The 26,751-nt window shown below is 36.9% G+C and overlaps 2 protein-coding genes and 1 non-coding gene across 5 annotated transcripts; 2 read left to right on the top strand and 1 right to left on the bottom strand.

Moving 5' to 3' along the window:
* Positions 1–14,449: 14,449 nt before the first annotated feature.
* On the top strand, positions 14,450–14,557 carry LOC148567421 (small nucleolar RNA R71). The gene has a single exon (XR_015882197.1). It is a non-coding gene; the product is annotated as a small nucleolar RNA R71 (small nucleolar RNA).
* A 6,540-nt stretch (positions 14,558–21,097) lies between these two features.
* Positions 21,098–21,616, top strand: LOC107636436 (uncharacterized). The gene has a single exon (XM_021122440.2). It carries the CDS (start codon positions 21,098–21,100, stop codon positions 21,614–21,616), a length of 519 nt encoding a protein of 172 aa, XP_020978099.2.
* Positions 21,617–22,125: 509 nt separating this feature from the next.
* Positions 22,126–26,205, bottom strand: LOC148567420 (kinesin-like protein KIN-UB). Of its 3 annotated transcripts, none has more exons than XR_015881123.1 (5): positions 24,457–26,205; positions 24,073–24,222; positions 23,723–23,811; positions 23,255–23,363; positions 22,126–22,366 (listed from the first exon to the last, which is right to left on the bottom strand). XR_015881123.1 is itself a non-coding variant. In XM_088485373.1 (5 exons), exons 1-4 carry the CDS (start codon positions 25,649–25,651, stop codon positions 23,352–23,354), a joined length of 288 nt encoding a protein of 95 aa, XP_088341499.1. In that variant the 5' UTR covers positions 25,652–26,205; the 3' UTR covers positions 22,126–22,366; positions 23,255–23,351. The 3 variants fall into 3 exon arrangements, 1 of the variants encoding a protein (XP_088341499.1); XR_015881124.1 differs by having other exon boundaries at positions 24,811–25,142; XM_088485373.1 differs by having other exon boundaries at positions 25,615–26,205.
* Between the last annotated feature and the right edge of the window lie 546 nt (positions 26,206–26,751).

Here is a 26,751-nt window from a genome sequence, read left to right as displayed (position 1 = left end):
TTTCATCTCTTCCTCAATCAATGCACTCATTGATCTCCTTGGCAATCTTAAGTGATTGAATTGCAATTCCTTGCAATTCAATCTCTCAAATCTTGATCAATAGCCAATTCCTTGGTCAATTGCTCATGAGAAGAGATGAAGTATGGTCACTGATTATACCACATGCATTTCCCAAACCAAGTATTGAGAGGGTTACAGTCACATACCCATCCAAACCTAATTTGGTCCAGCATGAGAAAGCATTTCTAGCTTGATCTCTTCATTCCTCTTCCAAGGTTCAAAAGAGATCCAAGTTTGAATAGCTTCTCTTCCAAGATAACTACTCAATTGGATGAAGATCGAAAGCTTTCAAGTAAAATCAAGAGGAAAGATAGAAGAAGAACAATGAAAATTAGTATTGATCCATCAAATTACAACAGAGCTCCCTAACCCAATGAAAGGGGTTTAGTTGTTCATAGCTCTTGAAAATGAAAACAAAGATGGAGAATACATCATAAAACTAGAAATTGCAAAGAAAGTAAAATATAGAGAGTGGTTCTTCAGCCTCCAGAACTCTCTTACAATTCAAAGCTACTCCTATATATACTACTCTTCTCAGCTTCTAGTTCACTCTTCAAGTCTTGGGCCTTTGGATCTTGAGTTTGAAGCAGTTCCTTTCTTTATTTGGGCTTGACTTTACTTGCAGAGAGAAAGTGCGGAGTGGGCAGAGACTTAAGCTCAGGGCGTAAGGAGTGTTAATCATTTAGTGAAAGTCCAAGTTCGGGAACGTTAGTGACACTTAACATTGTCACTAACGTTCCAATGCACCCCTTTTGCCTCACGTTAAAACCCACGTTAACTAGGTTAACGTGGCTTTTAACGTTGCCTTGTCAACCTTCGAGAACGTTAGTGACACTCAACATTGTCACTAACGTTCCAGTGTGCCCCTTCTTGCTTCACGTTAAAGCTCACGTTAACTAGGTTAACGTGGCTTCTAACGTGGCCTTTGCCATCCTTCGAGAACATTAGTGACATTCAACATTGTCACTAACGTTCCAATGTGCCCCTAGGTCTCACGTTGGAGTCCATGTTAACTAGGTTAACGTGGCTTCTAACATGGCCATCTTTCAGCCATCCCAACGTTAGTGACAATGTTGAGTGTCACTAACGTTGGCTCATCCTTCATTTCTCATCGTTAGCTTCCACGTTAACCAAGTTAACGTGGAAGTTAACGTGACTCTTGGGGGTTGTGTGGTTGCTTCAACGTTAGTGACAATGTTGAGTGTCACTAACATTGTCGACAACTCTTCATCTTCTACGTTAGTTCCCACGTTAACCAAGTTAACGTGGGAGTTAACGTGGTACTTTGCACCATAGGCCAACGTTAGTGACAATGTTGAGTGTCACTAACGTTGGCTTCTCTTCCCCCCTTTAACGTTAGAGGCCACGTTAACTAGGTTAACGTGGCTTCTAACGTGGCCACTTATGAGTGATTGCCAACGTTAGTGACAATGTTGAGTGTCACTAACGTTGGCTCAACTTCTCTTCTCCACGTTAGAGTTCACGTTAACTTGGTTAACGTGACTCTCTAACGTGGGCATTGATGGCTTTTTTGAGAGTGTTATTGGCAATCACTTTTCTCATTAATCTTGCAAGTTACCTCCCCTTTTCTTGCTTCTTTTTGGTCCTGAAATCAAGCAACAAAATACATCAAAGCTCTAGTCCAAGTCATGAGTAATGCAACATAATATTTGTCACTAAACTTATGCAAAATCCTCATGAAATCATGTAAAATGCACAAGGTATGCTTAAGTCAAGGCATAAGTGAATATTTACCCAAAACTAGCTTATTTCCTAAAGAAATGCATGAAACTAACCTAAAAACAGTAAAGAAAAGGTCAGTGAAACTAGCCAAGATGCCCTGGCATCAGCCATTTAAATTACTTGTTACCTATTTTAAAAAACCAAAAAACATACCTTATTCCATAACCAATAATAAATCATATCTCCCTGCAATTCCTTGAGAGACGACCCGAGGTTTCAATACTTCGGTTATCAATTTTATTAGGTTTGCTTAAGTGACAACAAAAACTTTTGTACAAAAGGATTCTCTGCTGGTTTAGAAACTATACTTACAACGGAAATTTATTTTTATAAAATTCTTTACCGACAGAAAGTCCGATTCGTCACTACACCTCCCTGCAATTCCTTGAGAGACGACCCAAGGTTTAAATACTTCGGTTATTATTTTTATTGGGTTTGCTTTATTGACAAACAAGTTTTTGCACGAAAGGATTCTTTGTTGGTTTAGAAACTATACTTATAACGAGACTTTATTTGTGAAATTCTTTACCAACAGAAAATCAGTTTGTCAAAATGGCGCCGTTGCCGGGGAATTGCAAACATGTGCCTTATTATTGGTTATTGTAAATATTTGCTTTTTCATTTCTTTGTTAGTGTTTCTAGTTTTAGGAGTTTATTTTGATTAATTTTTATTGGTTTTGGTTTTTACTTGCTATTATGAATTCTCACCCATTTGGCTATGAGTTTAGTTCAAACTATGTTGCAGGGAATGGAAGCTATAATGAGAACATGCATCAAGGTTGGAACAATCAAAGATGGGAGGAGTCACAAGGATTTGATCTACCCTCTTGGCAACAACCCCTTGCAATGCGCTATAACTAACAACCATTCTATGATGCATACCAAGACAATAGTTATGGTGGACCTCCTCGTGACAACCAACCTCCACCAAATTACCATGGTCAAGAGCCATTCCAAGGTGCGTACCAAGATGATGAATATGGTGGACCCCCTTGTAGTTACCAACAAGCCCCACCCTATGCCTATGAACCCCCTCCTCAACGTAATTTTGAACCACCATACTCACAAGCACCTTACCACCAAACACCCCCATATGACCTTAACCCTTATCCACCCAACCAACCACCATATGAGCCTTATGAACCATACATAGACCCATCCCCATTCCAGCACAATTTTCCCATTCATCTTCCTATGACGAGATGCTTCAATGTCTTGCACAAGGACAAAAGACTATAGAAAGCACACTTACCAACCTGACCTCTGCTATACAAGCCTTCGTCTCCCAGATTGGATCATCAAATACCTCCAACAATCAACCATCAAGCTCTAGTGCACTCCCTTTTCAACCCCATAATGATCTCTCTATCCCATCACCAACCCCCATGGAAGAGAACCGACATCTATCAATCCAAGAGCAACATGATCCCAATTATGCTACTGACATGGAATAAGAGAGAAGGGATCATCTTAGGGATGCAATGGATCGATTACACGTGGCTTTATTTTCAAAGGAGCAAGAGGAAGCCCAAAATGTGGAGGTAGGAGAGACCCTTGAAGATGAAGGAGTAGTTGAAGGGAGTTGTCATGGAAAGAAAATCATCAAGGAGGAGTACAATTTTATACTAAAACAACTGGACAAAGTAGCAATTTTTGAAGAGGAAGAAGTGGTTGCAGACTTAGGAGATGCTGAACCTCCATGGGAAAGTCCAATCATAGAGCCTCCTTCCAAGATGTTTGATGTTGATGTTGAGGAGGGTGTACAACCTCCAAGGCATATCCTGTTTGAAGACTTTGAGGAGGTTGATCAAGAGATAGATTCAATCATTGATGAATCCTTATCTACAATTAAATCCTCTCTCATTGGACTTGACATGGAGATTAAAGAAGAAAAATCACAACCTCCCATGCCCTTGGTGAGCAATGAAGAAGAGATTGAATTGGAAGGAAGCTACCAAGAGGAAACGGTTGAACTTGAAGAAGCTTGCAAAGAGGTAGAAGTTGTCAAGGAAGAGCATAAAGGAGTGAAGCTTGAAATCAACTTGCCAAAGTTGTTGGAGACCTCTCCCCCTAAGTCACCATCATCCTTCATAACATTTAAGTCGGTAAAATTCATATCTCTTAGCTTTTTCATTCCACTTGAATATGGTTTACTTGAGACAGATGGTCAACTTCGAGCTCTTTGTGGCTATAAGAGCAAGTAGGAGATAGTTAGTGGTAGGAATTGTCATGCAAGGTTCAATATGGTTGCATGCTCCAAATTGAAGTCCAAAGGTTGGTATAATTCTAAATTAAATGGGTCTAGGAGGCTGTTTGGATGTCTCAGTGAGAATTCCAATTGCTCACCACCCAAGTGGAAAAATGATGATCAATAAGAAGACGAGTGCAAAAGCAAGGTTTGGGACCCCGGAATTCATTCCAATAATCAACACTCTTGGGGCCTTGTCACTCTCTTTAACTTGTTTGAAGGCCTTCTGCGCCTAGTTTGGGATCCCGGAGGCCATTGGAATTACAAACATTGGTGGAGATTCCTGGATGAGTTCAAACACAAGCCACCATGACAAGGACCTCACCAAATGTCCAACTTAAGGACGTAAAAGCAAAGTGCTAGGTGGGAGACAACCCACCATGGTATGATTGTTCCTTTTTATTCTCAGTCTTATTTTATTTTAATTTCTTTTTATTAGCATTCATTCATAATTTCTGTATATTCATCTGCATGGTGCATTTTGCATTATGCATAAAAAAATAAGGGGATCAACGCGCCAGCGCCTGGTGCGCGTCCGCGTCCTTTGTGGATATGAAATGGGTTAGATTGAACAGAGAGTAGCGCGGGAGCTGGGCGAGAAACGTGTCTTAGGCACCATCCAGCCCACGCGCAAGTGTACTGTACACGTGCGCACCGTTCCCACTCTTGGCGACCCACGCGTCTGCGGCTAAGGCGTGTCTGCGTGGATATTTTACCCGACAGTTGTGCGAGTGCGGGGCTGGACTCACTCCTATGGCACAACTTGATGCACGCTTCTGCGCACTACGCACTTCCGCATCCTCTCCCCTCTCGCAATGCACGCGTGCGCGTCGCTTGCGTCGCTTGTAGCTTTCAAATTTCTCTCCTCCCTTCTCATCCTTATTTTCTTTCTTTCTCTTTTACATCCTGCATCTACATACTTTTTTCATTGCATTTTAATTTTATTCATATTTTTATCTCCTTTTCTAATTTCCTATTTTACCATTGGTGTTAAATGTTCTTATTCAACTGTGCATCTTAAATTTTTTTGGTGCTTCGTGACTTGTTTTAAACTGTTGGATGTTATTAATTATAAGTCAATGCTAATTTTTATAATACTGGTATTCCTTTTGCATTGATATGAGCTTATACTATCTTGCATTACCCACACTCTCTTCCCCTTTCTTGCAATTTTTGCACTATTGATATGCCGTTTGCTTCTACTGTCTTCTCTCTTAGATGTTGTAGCTACCATGTAATTGAGACCCTCATTATTTGGCATTAACCAACCCATGTTTTATTTGTTTTCTTATCTTTATTTTTGGGTTACCTTTCTTCCTTTTTCTCTTCTTTCAGGATGGCCACCAGGAAGGGAACCTGAAGACGTTTACATGGGGCAACCGACAAGTCCATCTGCACAATCTTTGGAGAAAAGCATCCGTTGGAGCAGCCCGTCCACTTCCACATCTTAGCATGCACAGAGGACGTGCAATCTTTAAGTGTGGGGAGGTCGATACCGACTTCCATGGGTTGGTTATTTCCTATTTCAACACCAATGTTTAAGTTTCTTTGTTAAATTAGTTGCAATTGCATGTTTGATTGCATGTTTGTTTGATTTTGTGCATACTTTACCAACTACTTGGTTGAAGTGATATCTTCTTTTTTTCAAGAAACTTTTTAGAACATTTCACTAATTTGAATTAAAATTTTTGTTAAATTTGCTTGAAGAAAATTATTTTTGGAACATGGTTTTAGAGCTCAAACACATAAAACTAGTGAGATTTTGAGCCTAATTGATTGGTTGCATCTTATCAACCAATATTTTATTTTTGGTGTGTGTTGTTCTCCCTAAAATTGTGATCTTCGTCTTGCTTAATTCTATATTTTCATTATTTGATGTATGCATACACTTACATGATTGAGGCCTTATTTCACTAAGCTTACATACCCATATGGCCTTACCTTTCATTATCCCTTGCAAACCAATTTTGAACCTATTTTACCCCTTTTGTTCTTTACTTTAGCACATCATTAACTCTAAGTGGAAAACAATAATGTCCTTAATTTGAATCCTTGGTTAGCTTGGACTTGTGAGAGTGCTCACAAATTAAGTGTGGGGAAACTGGGATTGAAAACATTTAGTTTGAGAATTGGGTGTTGTATATTCTTGAGAAAATGTGAAAAAGAATGTTGAGGACATGTTTATGCATTCAATACCTTAATCATATGCAATGAAAAAAAACATAGAACAAAAGAAAAAAAGAGAAAAAGAAAAGAAAAAGAGCAAACAATAAAAAGGGGACAAAATGCCCCAAAGTAAATGATAGCAATGCATATGAGTTGTAGTCAAATTCGGATGCATGAATATGTGAAAAACATAGTTAATGGGTAGTTAGATTTTATATTATGATTACATGGATTGTCTTAAGTTAGGTGGGAAGTTTAGGTTAATTAAGGATTCAGATTTTAGTCCACATAACCAAATACAATCCTACCTTGACCCTAACCCCATTACAACCCTTAAAAGACCTCTTGATATGTGTATTTTGTGCATTAAATTTTTGTTGATTATTAGATGAAGAGCAAGCCTTAGAAAGTGGTGCACGAAATCGTGATTGTTCATTCCCGGCAATGGCGCCAAAAACTTCGTACGCACGGTCTGACTCTTAATTATTTTTCACAATTCCGATACAACGAACCAACAAGTGCACTGGGTCGTCCACAGAGATTGTCGGTATGAATCAAGCTATGGTCATCTTGCAAATCTCAGTCAGGCAGATTCAATTGGTTATGGAGATTTGATAATTAAAATATAAATAAAATATAAGATAGGATAGAGATACTTATGTAATTCATTGGTGAGAATTTCAGACAAGCGTGTGGAGATGCTTTTGTTCCTTCTGATTCTCTACTTTCCTATTGCCTTCGTTCAATCCTTCTTACTCCTTTCCATGGCAAGCTTTATGTTAGGCATCACCGTTGTCAATGGCTACATCCCGTCCTCTCAGTGAAAATGGTCCAAATGTGCTGTCACCGCATGGCTAATCATTTGTCGGTTCTCGATCATACAGGAATAGGATCCAGTAATCCTTTTGCGTCTGTCACAACGCCCAGTACTCGCGAGTTTGAAGCTCGTCACAGCCATCCCTTCCCAGATTCTACTCAGAATACCACAGATAAGGTTTAGACTTTCCGGATCTCAAGAATGGCCGCCAATAATTCTAGCCTATACCACGAAGACTCTGATTGTAAATCAGGAGGCTAAGAGATATGTATTCAAGCTTGTTTTCATGTAGAACGGAAGTGTTTGTCAGGCACGCGTTCATAGGTGAGAATGGTGATGAGCATCACATAATCATTACATTCATCATGTTCTTGTGTGTGAATGAATATCTTAGAGAAGAAATAGGCATGAGTTGAATAGAAAAACAATAGTACTTTGCATTAATTCATGAGGAACAGCAGAGCTCCACACCTTAATCTATGGTGTGTAGAAACTCTACCGTTGAAAATATACAAGTGATAATGGTCCAGGCATGGCCAAATGGCCAGCCTCCCAAAGAGGGTTATATCATCAAAACATGATCAAAAGGTATAAAATTAATCACTAACAGTAGTTTTTATACTAAACTAGTAGCTAGGGTTACAGAAAATAAGTAAATGATGCAAAAATCTACTTCTGGGGCCCACTTGGTGTGTGCTTGGGCTGAGCATTGAAGCTTTCATGTGTAGAGACTTCTTTTGGAATTAAACGCCAGGTTGTAACCTGTTTCTGGCATTTAACTCTGATTTGCAACTTGTTTCTGGCGTTTAACGCTAGAATAGGGCAGAAAGTTGGTGTTGAACGCCAGTTTGCGTCGTTTAAACTCGGCCAAAGTATGAACTATTATATATTGCTGGAAAGCCCTGGATGTCTATTTTCCAACGCAATTGAGAGCGTGCCATTTGGGTTTCTGTAGCTCCAGAAAATCCATTTCGAGTGCAGGGAGGTCAGAATCCAACAGCATCTGTAGTCCTTCTTCAGCCTCTGAATCAGATTTTTGCTTAAGTCCCTCAATTTCATCCAGAAATTACCTGAAATCACAGAAAAATACACAAACTCCTAGTAAAGTCTAGAAATGTGACTTTTAATTAAAAACTAATAAAAATATACTAAAAACTAACTAAATCATACTAAAAACTATGTAAAAACAATGCCAAAAAGCGTATAAATTATCCGCTCATCACAACACCAAACTTAAATTGTTGCTTGTCCCCAAGCAACTGAAAATCAAATAGGATAAAAAGAAGAGAATATACTATAAATTCCAAAATATCAATAAAACTTAGCTCCAATCAGAGTCTCAAGCTTTTGGCTTGACACCTTCACGCCACAAGCACATGGTTAGGGACAGCTTGGTTTAGCCGCTTAGGCTAGGATTTTATTCCTTTAGGCCCTCCTATCCATTAATGTTCAAAGCCTTGGATCCTTTTTATTACCCTTGCCTTTTGGTTTTAAGGGCTATTGGCTTTTTCTGCTTGCTTTTTCTTTTTCTTTATTATTTTTTTTGCCAAATCTTTTTTCTCTTTTTTTTTGCATTTTTTCTGCAAGCTTTGTTCTTCACTGCTTTTTCCTGCTTCAAGAATCATTTTTATGATTTTTCAGATTATCAAATAATATTTCTCCTTTTTCATCATTCTTTCAAGAGCCAACAATTTTAACATTCATAAACAAAAAATTCAAAAGACATATGCACTATTCAAGCATTCATTCAGAAAACAAAAAAGTATTGTCACCACATCAAAATAATTAAACTAATTTCAAGGATGAATTCAAAACCATGTACTTCTTGTTCTTTTGTTTTTAGAACAGTTTTCATTTAAGAGAGGTGATGGATTCGTAGGACATTCATAGCTTTAAGACATAGACACTTAAACACTAATGATCATGTAATAAAGACACAAACATAAATAAACATAAAGCATAGTAAACAAAAAACAGAAAAATAAGAACAAGGAGATTAAGGAACGGGTCCATCTTAGTGAGGGTGGCGTCTTCGTCCTCTTGAAGAACCAATGGTGTTCTTGAGCTCCTCTATGTCTCTTCCTTGTCTTTGTTGCTCCTCCCTCATAGCTCTTTGATCTTCTCTAATCTCATGGAGGATGATGGAGTGCTCTTGGTGCTCCATCCTTAGTTGTCCCATGTTGGAACTTGATTCTCCTAGGGAAGAGTTGATTTGCTCCCAATAGTTTTGTGGAGGAAAGTGCATCCCTTGAGGCATCTCAGGGATTTCATGGTGAGAAATTTCCTCATGCTCTTGTTGAGGTCCATAATCTTTTGTTTGCTCCATCCTTTTCTTAGTGATGGGCTTATCCTCATCAATGAGGATGTCTCCCTCTATGTCAATTCCAGCTGAATTGCAGAGGTGACAAATGAGGTGAGGAAAGGCTAACCTTGCCAAAGTGGAGGACTTGTCAGCCACCTTGTAGAATTCTTGAGGTATAATCTCATGAACTTCTACTTCCTCCCCAATCATGATACTATGGATCATGATGGCCCAGTCTACAGTAACTTCAGACCGGTTGCTAGTAGGAATAATTGAGCGTTGAATGAAGGCTTAAGGTCCGGTCTTCTCAATTGAACTGGTTTACCTCTTGAGTCAACTTTCCATTGAGCTCCTTCCACACATATGTCCATGAGGACTTGGTCCAACCTTTGATCAAAGTTGACCCTTCTAGTGTAGGGGCGTGCGTTTTCTTGCATCATTGGCAAGTTGAACGCGAACCTTACATTTTCCGGACTGAAATCTAAGTATTTCCCCTGAACCATTGTAAGCCAATTCTTTGGATTCGGGTTCCTACCTTGATCATGGTTCCTAGTGATCCATGCGTTTGCATAGAACTCTTGAACCATTAAGATCCCAACTTGTTGAATAGGATTAGAGAGAACTTCCCATCCTCTTCTTCTAATCTCTTGTCGGATCTCCAGATATTCGCTCTTTTTGAGCTTAAAAGGGACCTCAGGGATCACCTTTTTCTTGGCCACAACTTCATAGAAGTGGTCTTGATGGACCTTTGAGATGAATCTCTCCATCTCCCATGACTCAGAGGTAGAAGCAATTGCCTTCCCTTTCCTCTTTCTTGAGGTTTCTCTGGCCTTAGCTGCCATTAATGGTTATGGAAAAATAAAAAGCAATGCTTTTACCATACCAAACTTAAAAGGTTTGCTCATCCCCGAGCAAAAGAAGAACGGATGTAGTAGAAGAAGAAAATGGAGGAGATGGAGGGAGAAGGTGTATTCGGCCAAGGGGGAGAAGTGGTGGTTGTAATGTATGAAAATGGAGTAGTGTTGAGGGGTTTATATAGCGGTGGAGGGAAGGGTAGGTTTTGGCCATTAGGGTTGGGTTTGGAAGGGAAAAGATTTGAATTTTGGAGGTAGGTGGGGTTTATGGGGAAGAGTGGATGGATGTGAGTGGTTAAGGGTATTTAGGGAAGAGGTATGGAGATGATTGGTGAAGGGTATTTGGGGAAGAGAGTTGTGAAAAGGTGAAGAGGAGAGAAGAAGAGGTGGGGTAGGTGGGGATCCTGTGGGGTGCACAGATCCAGAGGGGTCAAGGACTTAGCATCCCTGCTCCATTTAAGCGTGCAAAACACCCTTAGAATGCATGTCTAGAGTTAAACGCCAGCTTGCTGCTTGTTTCTGGCGTTAAACGCCAATTCCATGCTCTGTTCTGGCGTTAAACGCTAGTCTGGTGCTTGTTTCTGGCATTTAATGCCAGCTTGATGCTTCTTTCTGGCGTTAAACGCCAGTTTGATGCTTCTTACTGGCGTTTAAATGCCAGTAAGCTCTTCCTTTAGGGTAAGCTAATTTTAATGCTGTTTTCATTCTGTTTTTAATTATTTAGTAATTTTTGTGACTTCACATGATCATCAACCTAAAGAAAACATAAAATAGTAATGGAAAATAAATAGATATAATTAAATAACATTGGGTTGCCTCCCAACAAGCGCTTCTTTAATGTCAATAGCTTGACAGTGAGCTCTCATGGAGCCTCACAGATGTTCAAAGCATTGTTGGGACCTCCCAACACCAAACTTAGAGTTTGAATGTGTGGGTTCAACACCAAACTTTGAGTTTCGTTGTGGCCTCCCAACACCAAACTTAGAGTTTGACTGTGGGGGCTTTGGTTGACTCTGCAGCGAGAGAAGCTTTTCATGCTTCCTCTCCATGGTTACAGAAGGAGAACCTTGAGTCTTAAATACATGGTAGTCCTCATTCAGTTGAAGGACCAACTCTCCTCTGTCCACATCAATCACAGCTTTTGCTGTGGCTAGGAAGGGTCTTCCAAGGATGATGAATTTATCCTCATCCTTCCCAGTGTCTAGGATTATGAAATCAGCAGGGATGTAAAGGCCTTCAACCTTTACTAACACGTCCTCTACTAGTCTATAAGCCTATTTCATGGATTTGTCTGCCATCTCTAATGAGAATTCGGTAGCCTGTACCCAAAAGATTCCTAGTTTCTCCATTACAGAGAGTGGCATTAAGTTTATGTCTGACCCCAGGTCACACAAAACCTTCTCAAAGGTCATGGTGCCTATGTTATAGGGAATTAGGAATTTACCAAGATCCTGTTTCTTTTGAGGTAAAGTGTGTTGAACCCAGATATTCAGTTCATTAATGAGCAATGGAGGCTCGTCCTCCCAAGTCTCATTACCAAATAGCTTGGCATTCAGCTTCATGATTGCTCCTAAATACTGGGCAACTTGCCCTTGAACAATGTCTTCATCTTCTTCAGAAGATGAAAAGTCATTAGAGCTCATGAATGGTAATAGGAGGTTCAATGGAATCTCTATGGTCTCTAGATGAGCCTCAGATTCCTTTGGTTCCTCAAAGGGAAACTCCTTATTGGTCAGTGAACGTCCAGGAGGTCTTCCTCACTGGGATTCATATCCTCCTCCTCCGCTCTGGGTTCGGCCACACCAAGTAAGGTTATAGCCTTTCACTCTCTCTTGGGATTTTCTTCTGTATTGCTTGGGAGAGTACTGGGAGGAGTTTCTGTGACTATTTTACTCAGCTGGCCAACTTGTGCCTCTAAATTTCTAATGGAGGACCTTATTTCATTCATGAAACTTAGAGTGGCCTGATGAGCGGATAATTTATACGTTTTTTGGCATTGTTTTTACATAGTTTTCAGTATAATTTAGTTAGTTTTTAGTATATTTTGATTAGTTTTTAATTAAAATTCATATTTCTAGACTTTACTATGAGTTTGTGTGTTTTTCTATAATTTCAGGTATTTTCTGGCTGAAATGAGGGACTTGAGCAAAAATCAGATTCAGAGGTTGAAGAAGGACTGCAGATGCTGTTGCATTCTGACCTCCCTGCACTCAAAGTGGATTTTCTGGAGCTACAGAACTCCAAATGCCGCGTTCTTAATTGCGGTGGAAAGTAGACATCCAGGGCTTTCCAGAAATATATAATAGTCCATATTTTGGTTAAGGATAGATGACGTAAACTGGCGTTGAACGCCAGTTCCATGCTGCATTCTGGAGTCAAACGCCAGAAATAGGTTGCAAAATGGAGTTAAACGCCAGAAACAGGTTACAAACCGGCGTTCAACTCCAAGAAAGACCTCTACACGTGTAAAGCTCAATGCTCAGCCCAAGCACACACCAAGTGGGTCCCGGAAGTGGATTTCTGCATCATTTACTCATTTCTGCAAACCCTAGTAACTAGTTTAGTATAAATAGGAGTTTTTACTATTGTATTTACATCTTTGGATCAGATCTTTGATCAGTTTTATGCTATCTTAGACGTTCATGGGGGCTGGCCATTCGGCCATGCCTGGACCATTATCACTTATGTATTTTCAACGGTAGAGTTTCTACACACCATAGATTAAGGTGTGGAGCTCTGCTGTTCCTCAAGAATTAATACAAAGTACTACTATTTTTCTATTCAATTCATGCTTATTCCTTCTCTAAGATATCCATTCGCACCCAAGAACATGATGAATGTGATGATTATGTGACGCTCATCATCATTCTCACCTATGAACGCGTGCCTGACAAACACTTCTGTTCTACATGCAAACAGGCTAGAATGAGTATCTCTTAGATATCTAATACAGAGGACCAAGTCCGAGATATTAGAATCTTCGTGGTATAAGTTAGAACCCATGGATGGCCATTCTTGAGATCCGGAAAGTCTAAACCTTGTCTGTGGTATTTCGAGTAGGATCTGGGAAGGGATGGCTGTGACGAGCTTCAAACTCGCGAGTGCTGGGCGTAGTGACAGACGCAAAAGGATAGTAAATCCTATTCCAGTATGATCGAGAACTGCCAGATGATTAGCCATGCAGTGACAGCGCATTGGACCATTTTCACAGAGAGGATGGGATGTAGCCATTGACAACGGTGATGCCCTACATAAAGCTTACCATGGAAAGGAGTAGGAATGGTTGGATGAAGACAGCAGGAAAGTAGAGGTTCAGAGGAACGAAAGCATCTCTATACGCTTATCTGAAATTCTCACTAATGAATTACATAAGTATCTCTATCCTAGTTTATGTTTTATTTATCTTTTAATTATTAAAACTCTATAACCATTTGAATCTGCCAGACTGAGATTTACAAGGTGACCATAGCTTGCTTCAAGCTGACAATTTCCATGGGATCGACCCTTACTCACTTAAGGTTTATTACTTGGACGACCCAGTGCACTTGCTGGTTAGTTGTGTGAAGTTGTGACAAAGAATTAAGATTATGAACGTGCGTATAAAGTTTTCAGTGCCGTTACCAAGGAATGGAACCGTCATGATTTCTGCGCACCATGGCCTTAGATAGATCAGAGACTATATTTGCTAAGCAAGATGGATTCTACTCAGAATTCTCTGTCTGTTGATGAGAGGATGATGGAAAAGGCTTGCTATTGCTAAACCTATTTCTTTCACCATTATTAAAGCCTTGTTGAGGCTTTTGTTGATCCTTCCATGAGAAATTTTGATGATTTCTCCATGAGGGATTATAGGTGTTTCCATAGGGTTCTCCCATGTAATTCACCTCTGCTATTGCAGGGTTCTCAGGATTATAAGCTTCTTCCTCAGAAGATGCTTCTTTAGTACTGTTGGATGCAGCTTGCAATCCATTCAGACTCTGAGAAATCATATTGACTTGCTGAGTCAATATTTTATTCTGAGCCAATATGGCATTCAGAGTATCAATTTCAAGAACTCCCTTCCTCTGAAGCGTCCCATTACTCAGAGGATTTCTTTCAGAAGTGTACATGAACTGGTTATTTGCAACCATGTCAATGAGTTTCTGAGCTTCTGCAGGCGTTTTCTTTAGGTGAATGGATCCACCTGTAGAATGGTCCAATGACATCTTTGATAATTCAGATAAACCATCATAAAATATATCCAGGATGGTCTATTCTGAAAGCATGTCAGAAGGACACTTTTTGGTCAGTTGCTTGTATCTCTTCCAAGCTTCATAGAGGGATTCACCTTCTTTCTGTTTGAAGGTTTGAACATCCACTCTAAGCTTGCTAAGCTTTTGAGGAGGAAAGAACTTGGCTAAGAAAGCTGTGACCATCTTATCCCAAGAGTTCAGGCTATCTTTAGGTTGAGAGTCCAACCATATTCTAGCTCTGTCTCTTATAGCAAACGGAAAAAGCATAAGCCTGTAGACCTCGGGATCAAACCCATTGGTCTTAACAGTATCACAGATCTGCAAGAATTCAGTTAAGAACTGAAAAGGATCTTCTGATGGAAGTCCATGAAACTTGCAATTCTGTTGCATCAGAGAAACTAATTGAGGCTTTAGCTCAAACTTGTTTGCTCCAATGGCAGGGATTGAGAGGCTTCTTCCATGTAAGTTGGAATTTGGTGCAGTAAAGTCACCAAGTATCTTCCTTGCATCTCCACCATTGTTATTATTTTCGGCCATGTCTCCTTCTTTTTCGAAAATTTCTGTCAGATTTTCTCCAGAGAGTTGTGCTTTAGCTTCCCTTAGCTTCCTCTTCAGAGTCCTTTCAGGTTCAGGATCAGCTTCAACAAGAATGTTCTTGTCCTTGTTCCTGCTCATATGAAAAAGAAGAGAACAGAAAAGAAAATATGGAATCCTCTATGTCACAGTATAGAGATTCCTTATATGAGTATAAGAAGAGAAGAATAGAAGAAGGAAAAGATAAGAATTCGAACACAGAGGAGAAGAGTGGGTTTGAATTTTTGAGAGAAAGAGGGGTGTTAGTAGATAAATAAATAAATAGAAGGAGATGAGAGGGGGAAGAATTCGAGAATTAAATAAAATAAAATAAAAATATTTTTGTTTTTATTTTAAATATTAGTTATAATTCGAAAATACGAAAAGGAATAAAATTAAAATTAAAATTTAAAATAATTAGTTAATGAAAAGAAATTTTGAAAAAGAGGTTAGTGATTTTCAAAAATTAGAGAGAGAGAGAGAGAATTAGTTATGTAGTTTTGAAAAAGATAAGAATCAAACAAGATAAGATTAATTGAAAAAATTTGAAAATCAATTTTGAAAAGATAAGAAGTTAGAAAAGATTTTGAAATTAATTTTGAAAAGATGTGATTGAAATTTATTTTGAAAAAGATTTGAAAAAGAAATTTAAAAAGATTTGATTTTGAAAATTAAAGTTGATTACTTGACTAACAAGAAACAAAAAGATATGATTTTAAAATTTAAAGATTGAACCTTTCTTACTAGGCAAGTAACAAACTTAAAATTTTTTGAATCAATCACATTCATTGTTAGCATTAATTTCGAAAATATGAAATAGAAATAAGAAAAAGATTTTGAAAATAAATTTTGAAAATTTCGAAATTATTAAAGAAAAAAGATTTGATTTTTGAAAAAGATTTGAAGAAGATAGAATTTTTAAATTGAAAATTTGATTTGACTCATAAGAAACAACTAGATTTTAAAAATTTTTGAAAAAGTCAACTCAAATTTTCGAATTTTATGAGAAGAAAATGGGAAAGATATTTTTTTGATTTTTGAATTTTTTATGATGAAAGAGAAAAACAATGAAAAGACTCAAAACATGAGAATTCAGGATCAAAACACATGATGTATGCAAGAACACTTAAATGTCAAGATGAACACCAAGAACACTTTGAATGTCAAGATGAATACCAAGAACTTACTTTTGAAAATTTTTAAGAAAAGAAAAACATGTAAGACACCAAACGTAGAAATTTTCAAACTTTAGACACTAACAAATTGAAAATATATATGAAAAATAAGAAAAGACACAAAACATAAAAATGTAAAGATCAAACAAAGCAAATCATCAAGAACAATTTGAAGATCAATGAAGAACATTTGATGAATTTTCGAAAATTAAAGGGAAATTAGAACACATGCAATTGACACCAAACTTAAAAATTGACACTAGACTCAAACAAGAAACATCAAATTTTTGGTTTTATGATTTATTAAATTTTTTTGGATTTTTCAAAAATTAATGGAAAAGAAAAATAAGGATTTCCAAAATTTCTAATGAGAATTCCAGGAATCATGCAATGTTAGTCTAAAGCTCCAGTCCAGGAATTAGACATGGCTTACTAGCCAGCCAAGCTTTCAGTGAAAGCTCCGGTCCAAAATACTAGACATGGCCAATGGCCAGCCAAGCTTTAGCATACAAATCAGGCATACAACAGCTAATCAGATGGGAGTCCAAGGACTCTTGTGATGATAAGTTGAAATCTTAGTCCAAAGGATTAGACATGGCTTCACAGCCTGCCAGACTTCAACAGATCATCGTGAAACTCTAAAATTCATTCTAAAAAATTCTGAAGCTATAGAATAATTTATTATATTTTTTTTTTGAAAATTTTTTGAAAATAAAAAGAATAAAAACAAAAACTTAAAATTAAAATAAAATTACCTAATCTGAGCAACAAGATGAACCGTCAGTTGTCCAAACTCAAACAATCCCCGGCAACGGCGCCAAAAACTTGGTGCATGAAATCGTGATTGTTCATTCCCGGCAATGGCGCCAAAAACTCCGTACGCACATTCTGACTCTTAATTATTTTTCACAATTCCGATACAACTAACCAGCAAGTGCACTGGGTCGTCCAAGTAATAAACCTTACGTGAGTAAGGGTCGATCCCACGGAGATTGTCGGTATGAATCAAGCTATGGTCATCTTGCAAATCTCAGTCAGGCGGATTCAATTGGTTATGGAGATTTGATAATTAATATATATATAAAATATAAGATAGGATAGAGATACTTATGTAATTCATTGGTGAGAATTTCAGACAAGCATGTGGAGATGCTTTTATTCCTTCTGATTCACTGCTTTCCTATTGCCTTTATTCAATCCTTCTTACTCCTTTCCATGGAAAGCTTTATGTTGGGTATTACCGTTGTCAATGGCTACATCCCGTCCTCTCAGTGAAAATGGTCCAAATGCGCTGTCACCGCACGACTAATCATCTGTCGGTTCTCGATCATGCAAGAATAGGATCCAGTAATCCTTTTTGCGTCTGTCACTATGCCTAGCACTCGCGAGTTTGAAGCTCGTCACAGCCATCCCTTCCCAGATCCTACTCGGAATACCACAAACAAGGTTTAGACTTTCCGGATCTCAAGAATGGCCGCCAATAATTCTAGCCTATACCACGAAGACTCTGATCATAAATCAGGAGGCTAAGAGATATGTATTCAAGCTTGTTTTCATGTAGAACGGATGTGTTTGTCAGGCACGCATTCATAGGTGATAATGGTGATGAGCGTCACATAATCATCACGTTCATCATGTTCTTGTGTGCGAATGAATATCTTAGAGAAGAAATAGGCTTGAGTTGAATAGGAAAACAATAGTACTTTGCATTAATTCATGAGGAACAGCAGAGCTCCACACCTTAATCTATGGTGTGTAGAAACTCTACCATTGAAAATACATAAGTGATAATGGTCCAAGCATAGCCGAATTGCCAGCCTCCCAAAGAGGGTTCAATCATCAAAACATGATCAAAAGGTATAAAATAAATCACTAACAGTAGTTTTTATACTAAACTAGTAGCTAGGGTTACAGAAAATAAGTAAATGATGCAAAAATCCACTTCTGGGGCCCACTTGGTGTGTGCTTGGGCTGAGCATTGAAGCTTTCATGTGTAGAGACTTCTTTTGGAGTTAAACGCCAGGTTGTAACTCGGGAAAAGCATGGACTATTATATATTCCTGGAAAGCTCTGGATGACTACTTTCCTACGCAATTGAGAACGCGCTATTTGGGTTTCTGAAGCTCCAGAGAATCCATTTCGAGTGCAGGGAGGTCAGAATCCAACAACATCTGCAGTCCTTCTTCAGCCTCTGAATCAGATTTTTGCTCAAGTCCCTCAATTTCAGCCAGAAATTACCTGAAATCATAGAAAAACACACAAACTCCTAGTAAAGTCCAGAAATATGATTTTTAATTAAAAACTAATAAAAATATACTAAAAACTAACTAAATCATACTAAAAACTATGTAAAAATAATGCCAAAAAACGTATAAATTATCCGCTCATCAGAAAGCAAGATTAGTAGAGAACTGAGAGATCGAACCTTAAACACCTGAGCGACTAGAGTGCATACACTCCTAGTGAGGGTTCGATGCTGAATTCTTTGTTCCCGGCTTTCATGAGCTATTTTCTTCTGCAAGTCTATTTGTACTTCATTTTTATGATTTGAATTTGCGTGATCCAGTTCATATTTCATCTTGAAGGATTTTTTTACTTTTAACTAAGTAGGTAGAAACATTTTGCATGTAGTTGCATTCATATAGAGAGGTTGCATTTCATACTTTCTACCATTCCTCTTCACTCTTATAGTTTCTCTTGAGCTTAGCATGAGGACTTGCTAATGTTTAAGTGTGGGGAGATTTGATGCACCACTATTTCGTGGTACATTTTTGTACTTAATTGAGTGGATTTTATCCACTAAACTCACACTTATTCATTGAATTCGCATGTTTTACATTTTTCTTTCTGACTTTGTGCTATGATTGAAAACATGCATCTTTTGCCTTAATTTTGCTATGTTTAATCCTCTTTTATTACCATTCGATGCCTTGATATGTGTGTTAAGTATTTTCAAGGTTTATAGGACAGGAATGGCTTAGAGGATGGAAAGGAAGCATGCAAAAGTGGAAGGAATATAAGAAATTGAAGGAATTGCTAAAGCTGTCAAACCTGACCTCTTCATACTAAATCAACCATAACATGAGCTACAGAGGTCCAAATGAGGCAGTTCTAGTTGCGTTGGAAAGCTAACATCCGGAGCTTCGAAATGATATATAATTTGCTACAGTGGCCATACAGCTAAGTGACGCACACGCGCACTTGACGCGCACGCACACATTGGCGAAAAGTCCATCGGCGCGCACGCGCACCTAGTGCGTACGCGCGACATGCGCGACGTACTGCCACTACAGAAATTGCTGTGGCAATTTCTGGGCTATTTTTAACCCAATTTTCGGCCCAGAAAACATAGATTAGAGGCTGCAGAGTGGAGGAATGAGGGGACACTTCTCATTATTCACAATTTAGGTTTTAGATGTAGTTTCTAGGGAGAGACGCTCTTTCCGCTCTCTAGGTTTTAGGATATCTCTTAGTTTTAGGTTTATTTCTTCTCAATTCCAGGTTCAATATTCCTTTAATTTAATTTCTCTTCTACTTTTATTTGTTCTAGCTTTCTAGTTTATTTATTTCCCTTATATATTACTTTATGTTGCTATTTGGTTTATGAATCCTCATGTTTGATTTGACTTTCTATTTAATGCAATTTGAGGTATTTCATATTTATGATTTCTTTTTAGCTTTTTATATTCTTAGCTTGAATTGATTAATTGGAGACACTTGAGTTATCAAACTCCTTTGTTAATTGATAATTGGAATTTGCTGGTTGATTTGGATCCCTCTAAAGCTAGTCTTTCCTTAGGAGTTGACTAGGACTTGAGGAATCAAATTGATTAGTCCACTTGACTTTCCTTTATCTAGTAAGGGTTAACTAAGTTGGAGCAATGAACAATTCTCATCACAATTGATAAGGATAACTAGGATAGGACGTCCAGTTCTCATACCTTGCTAAGAACTTTATTAGTTATTAATTTAATTCTTGCAATTTACTTTTCTCGTTCCTTATTTTAAAAAAACCCAAAAAGATACTTTTCCCATAACCAATAATAACTACACCTCCTTGAAATTCCTTGAGAGATGACCCCAGGTTTAAATACTTCGGTTATTATTTTTATTGGGTTTGCTTTAGTGACAAACAAGTTTTTGCACGAAAGGATTCTTTGTTGGTTTAGAAAATATACTTACAACGAGACTTTATTTGTGAAATTCTTTACCAACAGAAAATCCGTTCGTCACCGTTGCATCAAGTGGCATAGCTTTTTTACTACTACCTGGCGGTAGGACCGCTCACTCCCGATTTACAATGCCTCTCAACCTTGATGAATTCTCTACTTGCAACATAAAGCAGGGAAGTGCTTTGGTTGATTTATTGATAAAAGCTAAGCTTATAATTTGGAATGAAGCTCCCATGGTCAATAAACATTACATCGAGATGCTTGACAGAACAATGAGAGACATTCTTAGATTTAAGGACACCAAAAGTGAAGAAAAACCGTTTGGAGGGAAGACTATTGTATTTGGTGGTGACTTTAGACAAATATTACCCGTTATACCCAAAGGTAGTAGACTAGAAATTGTTAGTGCAACTATCAATTCCTCATATATTTGGAATAGTTTCAAGTTACTGACATTAACAAGAAACATGCGACTTCAGGCACACGATGAACATGCACAGTCAACCAAACTAGAGGAGTTTGCTCAATGGATACTCAATATTGGTGATGGCAAATGTGGAATATCTATTGATGGCCTCGAGAAAGTAAAGATACCAACGGACATTTTGATCAAGGATTGGGTCGATCTTATTGAGGCTATATGTAACGCAATTTATCCTGAGTTATGCTCGAGTACGATAACCCAATTTGCAGTGGAAGATTGAGTTATTCTTGCTCCCACATTGCAAATTGTTGATGAGATTAACTCATACATGATGAGTTTGAATCCCTTTGAGGCACAAACATACTATAGCTCTGATAAAGCATGCCCAACTGAGCAGAGCAATGACATATTAGCAAGCATTCACACTCCTGAGTTCTTAAATACAATTAGATGTTCAGGAGTGCCAAATCATGAACTTACTCTTAAAGTCAGAACACCAATCATGCTTCTAAGGAACATTGATCACTCGATGGGGTTATGCAATGGTACAGGTTTGGTAATAACAAACTTTGGCAAACACATAATAGAAGCAAAAAGTATCACATGCAAAAGTTGCGGTCAGAAAATTTTTATTCCAAGGATGACACTAAGCCCATTTGACCACAGGATTCCATTCAAGTTCCAACGAAGGCAATTCCGTATAACAGTGTCCTATGCAATGACAATTAACAAAAGCCAAGGCCAATCTCTGTCAAAAGTTGGATTGATATTGAAAAAGCCTGTTTCCACACATGGACAGTTGTATGTTGCCGTTTCTAGAGTTACTAATAGAAAAGGTCTCAAGATTTAGTTATGTCATGGTGATGAAATTACCTCAGAGACAGACAATGTGGTTTACAAAGAAGTCTTTCAAAACTTTGGATGATATTTTAATATTGTAAGATGCAGAACTTATGAATTGGCTCACAGGTAACATATTTAGAAATCATCTATAAACCCTTTATACAAAAAAGTCTATTAGTCTTCTTACCTGAGGGATCTTATAGCAGATTCATATGCTTTTATAATTATATTAGGATAAGCTGATCGTTTAGTTTATGATTCTCTCACAGGTAATTCTCAGATACCCTACCAATTAAAGATGTTAACTTCAATCAGATAAGGGTATATTTTCAACACAGATGTTACATCATTTGTTAATTATGTTGTATGATCCTTTGTTAGAATTTCAAATCACATATCTTAGTATCACCTGCCAGTTATTTTATATGTCATTTTATTTATCAGATTCAAGTTTCAAAACTTCAGTTAATGTTATTTTTTTATAAGCTGGTTTATGATCTAAGGTGGTTTATAATATTTATTTTTGGTTATGTGTTAGATTCACAGATTTAACTTTGTGCAACTAAAGACTTTAACTATTAGTTCCTTTTTACCAAGCAATACCTAATTAATTTGCATGATGTTGTATTTTAATATATAATAATTCTTACAATTATAAATGGAGATTGAAATTTTACCTACAATAATGATAAATATTCAAATGGGCGAACAGCATCAAAGATCAGTTATATACGCATTCCTTTCCAATGTAGTTTCCCTGAATAAATTAAGGTTACCATTATATCTCAATAATATAGTGAATAATATGGCAGGTGTATACAAACTTCAAGAATAAAGTTAATATTATTATATTATATTCATCATTGATATTTCTAATGTAGGATTCAATTTAAACTACACCAGTTTTTGAGTGGCTAACCATTTTATATAGGAAGAATAAAGGGATATAATATTATGCGAAGAAACTATTACAAGGTGATTATTGAATTATTGAATGAAATTTATCCCAAAAAAGTAATGCACAATTCAATTTTTGATACTATAGTTCTGGGAGGTTTTTAAATTTGTTTTGCGTTCATATTATATTGATTGTCTTATATTATAATAAGACTATTATGATCCATGTGTCACATTAGTAATCCAGTTGTGTAGTATGCAAGTGTCTACTTTTTTATTGAGTTACACTTTGTTACAGCTAAACCGTTGACCCCTAAGTTGTATATAAATCTGACAAATGGATAACCCACAAGAAAATTTTTATACACATAATTAACCATTTTATATGCACATCTATGCTTTCTGCAGATTTTGCCGACACATAAAGAAATGTTGAGAGATTTTCCAATTAATAAGTCTTATCACAATTTCAGTTCTTTAGAAAAATTGTTGCTCTGTTAATCTGTTACCATTAGTATCACAGTTGTGTAAAATTATAGAACGATGTTTTGCATTCAATTTCATTATTTGAGTTGTCCCATGGAAGGCAAACTTGATGCAATGTAGTACACATATAAGATTTACTTATTTTAAAAAGTTATTTTGAATGAAAGGTTTATACTTTTTAAATCTAAACTTCCAAGAGACATGATTTAACAATTTAATGCAGTTATTTGGGTTTTAAGTAGCCGCTTTAATGAGTTCTTACCCGTCATTGGTAATATCATCAAATAAATCCCTACCCACAATCAAAGCCTAATGTGACGTTGTAGAGTCTAGGACCCAATTACATGATCTGCTTCCTCTTACAATTGAATCTATAAAACAAGTTCAGGAAGTTTGAAGTGTTAAATATAATAAGATATGTATTAGGTGTATAATTTTACAACTAAAATAAAGGACCCATCACTAAGTGATTTTACACTAAGTGAACTATTTCTTATATATGAAGGTAAAAAATTGAAACATAAATTGGAAAAAAGGGGCCTAGATCAAATGCATTAGTCGTGTGCCACTTATGAGAAAAATTAGTGCATATTGACAAACTGAGATTATCTTTGGAAGGCCAAAATGTCATTTGTTTCTTTTTGGAAGTCATTTTGTCAAAAATTGAATCTTTTGGGAGGCCAAAATGGTAGTTAATCTTTTATAAACATATTCATATATAAAAACTGACCCTTTGGCCAAATAATATGGTGCTAGAAGTCTCTCCTCGGTGATGCAGAAATGGGCCAATGGTCACAATCAATGATGTCCTTGCTGTGCCTACAGATTATTGGAAAATATAAGGTAGGGAAAATAAAATAATAGCTCTGTAAGTTCGAACAGATACAATTAATGTCCAAGATCAATTTATGTGATGCAGAGCCTGAGACTAAGGAAGATAAAGTAGTTGTGTTAGTCAAGGATCTAAGAAACCAGTTTACTGAACCATTAATGACATCTCACAAGATTTGACCAGAGTTTATGAAACTTGAGGCCGATATTAGTAGGATATCTAACAAGAAAAATTAAGGCACATGCAACCTCCAAAAGAACCTCGAAGCATCCTGGTAAGCTTTGAATCACAAAATGGAACATGAGCATTATTTTCTGCTAGAGCATTAATGCACTTTCCCAGTGAACTTAGTGAAAGGTTGATTGATTTGGCTTCTTCAATCATGTGTCCTTCACTTCCTGCCGGGGGAAAACAAAAAAATGAAAATTTCTCAGCATATACCAACTAATAGCAGTATCTATTAACTCAATTAAGTTAAAGGAGACAGGATCAACATTGTCCGTATTTCAATGGCCACAAGAAATCCAATTGTCTCAATTTTCTTTACAAAATTGTGAAAATGAGGAATAAATGAAAATAAAGTGGAAGTATTGTAATTAATTATTATCAGTTAAAAATTATAACTGAAATACCATTTTAGCATTTAGCAGTCTAGATCGCCAGAAAGTTGTCTTTCTTCTTTTATAACAATACACAAAAAGCACACCCAAATACTTTCAGACATTTATTATACAATATAGGACATTATTATTGCATTCAATATTTCAATGCATATGCAAATTGATAGTTTTTTAGGAAGGAAATAATTGATAGCGTTAAAATGGAGAAAAATAGGTTTGAAAAACAAATCATGGTGTGCCATTTGACTATATATATATGCAGTAAGATACCTGCAAAAGTAACCAATATTATCTAAATAAACAAAATAAGCAAACAACACAACACAAAAGAAAGAAAGATGTTCATGGGACATAGAATATACATACCTTTCAGCCTCGCCTATTTAATCTTCAACAAATCAATAAGGAAATCCACCCCATCTTAACACCAAGTATCTCGAGGTTACCAAACCAACGAGAGGCAAATCTATAGAATTATGGTATACTGTAAAGAGCTATTATGATTATCAAAGGATCAACCATACAACTGTCTAAAATTGTCCATTTCCTATGGTCGACTCTCTTTACATGGATAGATACAACGACTCTGTTTGGTGATTTTGGTAGATAGACATTTATGACCATTAATTAGACACAATACTGTATGAAGGGAAGTAGTTGGTTTTAAGAATCTTTTCTAGGGAAAGTTCCCTTTATTCGTGTTTTATGACTAACAGCACTAGATTAATACAAGGTTGCAATAACCGGACGAGTCAGACTAAAGTCACTGGTTCAATGATTCAACCAGAGTCAAACCGTAATTAGACCAATTTAATTAAATATAACATAAAATCATTATAAATTCAGTAAGATATTCCCTACACTTAAATTTAATAAGAACTATTTTGTAAAATTCACAAATTCACATAATATTTTGTATATAATTTATTACAAAATATTCGAAAACAAATTCAGAGTTTATGTATAAAGAAAATCAAGACAACAATAAAGCACTAATTATTAACAAATCAACAACAACAACCACTGTGTACCAATTATTAGGCAACAAAAACAACAAGCAAGAATGCAAAACAAACACAACAATAAGTAAACTGGAAAAAAAGCATAGTAAGAAGGCACGAAACATAATGAAACTGAACAATTAAATTAAATTAAAGAAGCAAGAATAACCTTCCACAGTACTACAACATAGCAGTTGAGCAGCCATCAACGAAATCTATCCAAAATCGAAAAAACAACAGTGAAACTCATGAACCTAACAGAGGCGAGCCACACTGGCAGGTAAAATAAGGCCTCCAGGCGACCAAGGATGAGCGAGGAACAAATTGCAGCTGGAGGCAGCACAGCTCGGGACAAGACGAAGAAATAGATGCTTCAACAGGACGATGGAGGAGCTGCGTAGAACGGCCTTGTATAGCGAACAAATAGATGATGCCAGACGTAGCAGAGGAGGAAGATGCGCATGTAAAACAGAGAGATAATAGAGCCTGGAGCAGAAGAGGACGGCGGCGAAATGCTCTTTCCATGACATTTCCCACAACCACGACACTTTTGGGGGGGGGGGGGAAGAGGCGTTGGGTGATGGAGAAGATGGTTGCTATGGCTATTAGGAGTGTGAATGGAATATGTGAATGATGTATGGGTTATGGGTATTTTGGTTTAGTATTAGGCACAGAGAAAGTGAGGATTTTTTTTCCAATACAGGGGGCGTCATTTTTAACAAAAGAAAATTGGGAAACTATGAAATTTAAATAAGGGTTTAACAAAAACAAATTCTGAATATATTACATTATTACTGACTAACTCTATGTACCTATCAGGTCCTTATACGACCTGTGATTTGTTTTTTTTTTTTGGGAATCTTTCTAGATAGTTACTATTGAACTCACATTAAAATTGTGTACTATTAATTCAATTTGATTGACATAAATTGATTGATATTGTAAATTACTTCATTTATATCCATAGAACAAAAATTTAAATAAAAATTAAACATATGTCTAAAAAAGATCCAAGACTTTTACATGGTACGTTTCCATTAATAATTTTATAGTTAATTTTTTTTTTTCCTGAGATTCAATTATGTTAATACTATTATATTTTTTATCCGCTATATGATCTTTCACAGGTATAATTAGGACATTTGTAATTTATAAAATTGATTAAAAGAAACCCGCGTTATGCGCGGGTATTAGACTAGTTTACTTTATGGTCATTTATTTTCCAGCACTTTACTTTCTTGTACTTTACATTTATGCCATTTACTTTCATGCACTTTATTGCTTTCTTTTACTTTTATGTCATTTA

Source organism: Arachis ipaensis, chromosome B4, assembly GCF_059453495.1.
Source record: "Arachis ipaensis isolate K30076 ecotype BB chromosome B4, ASM5945349v1, whole genome shotgun sequence".
Lineage (NCBI taxonomy): Eukaryota > Viridiplantae > Streptophyta > Magnoliopsida > Fabales > Fabaceae > Arachis > Arachis ipaensis.
The sequence above is the reverse complement of the archived record's forward strand: the minus strand, read 5'-3'. Positions and strand labels throughout refer to the sequence as shown.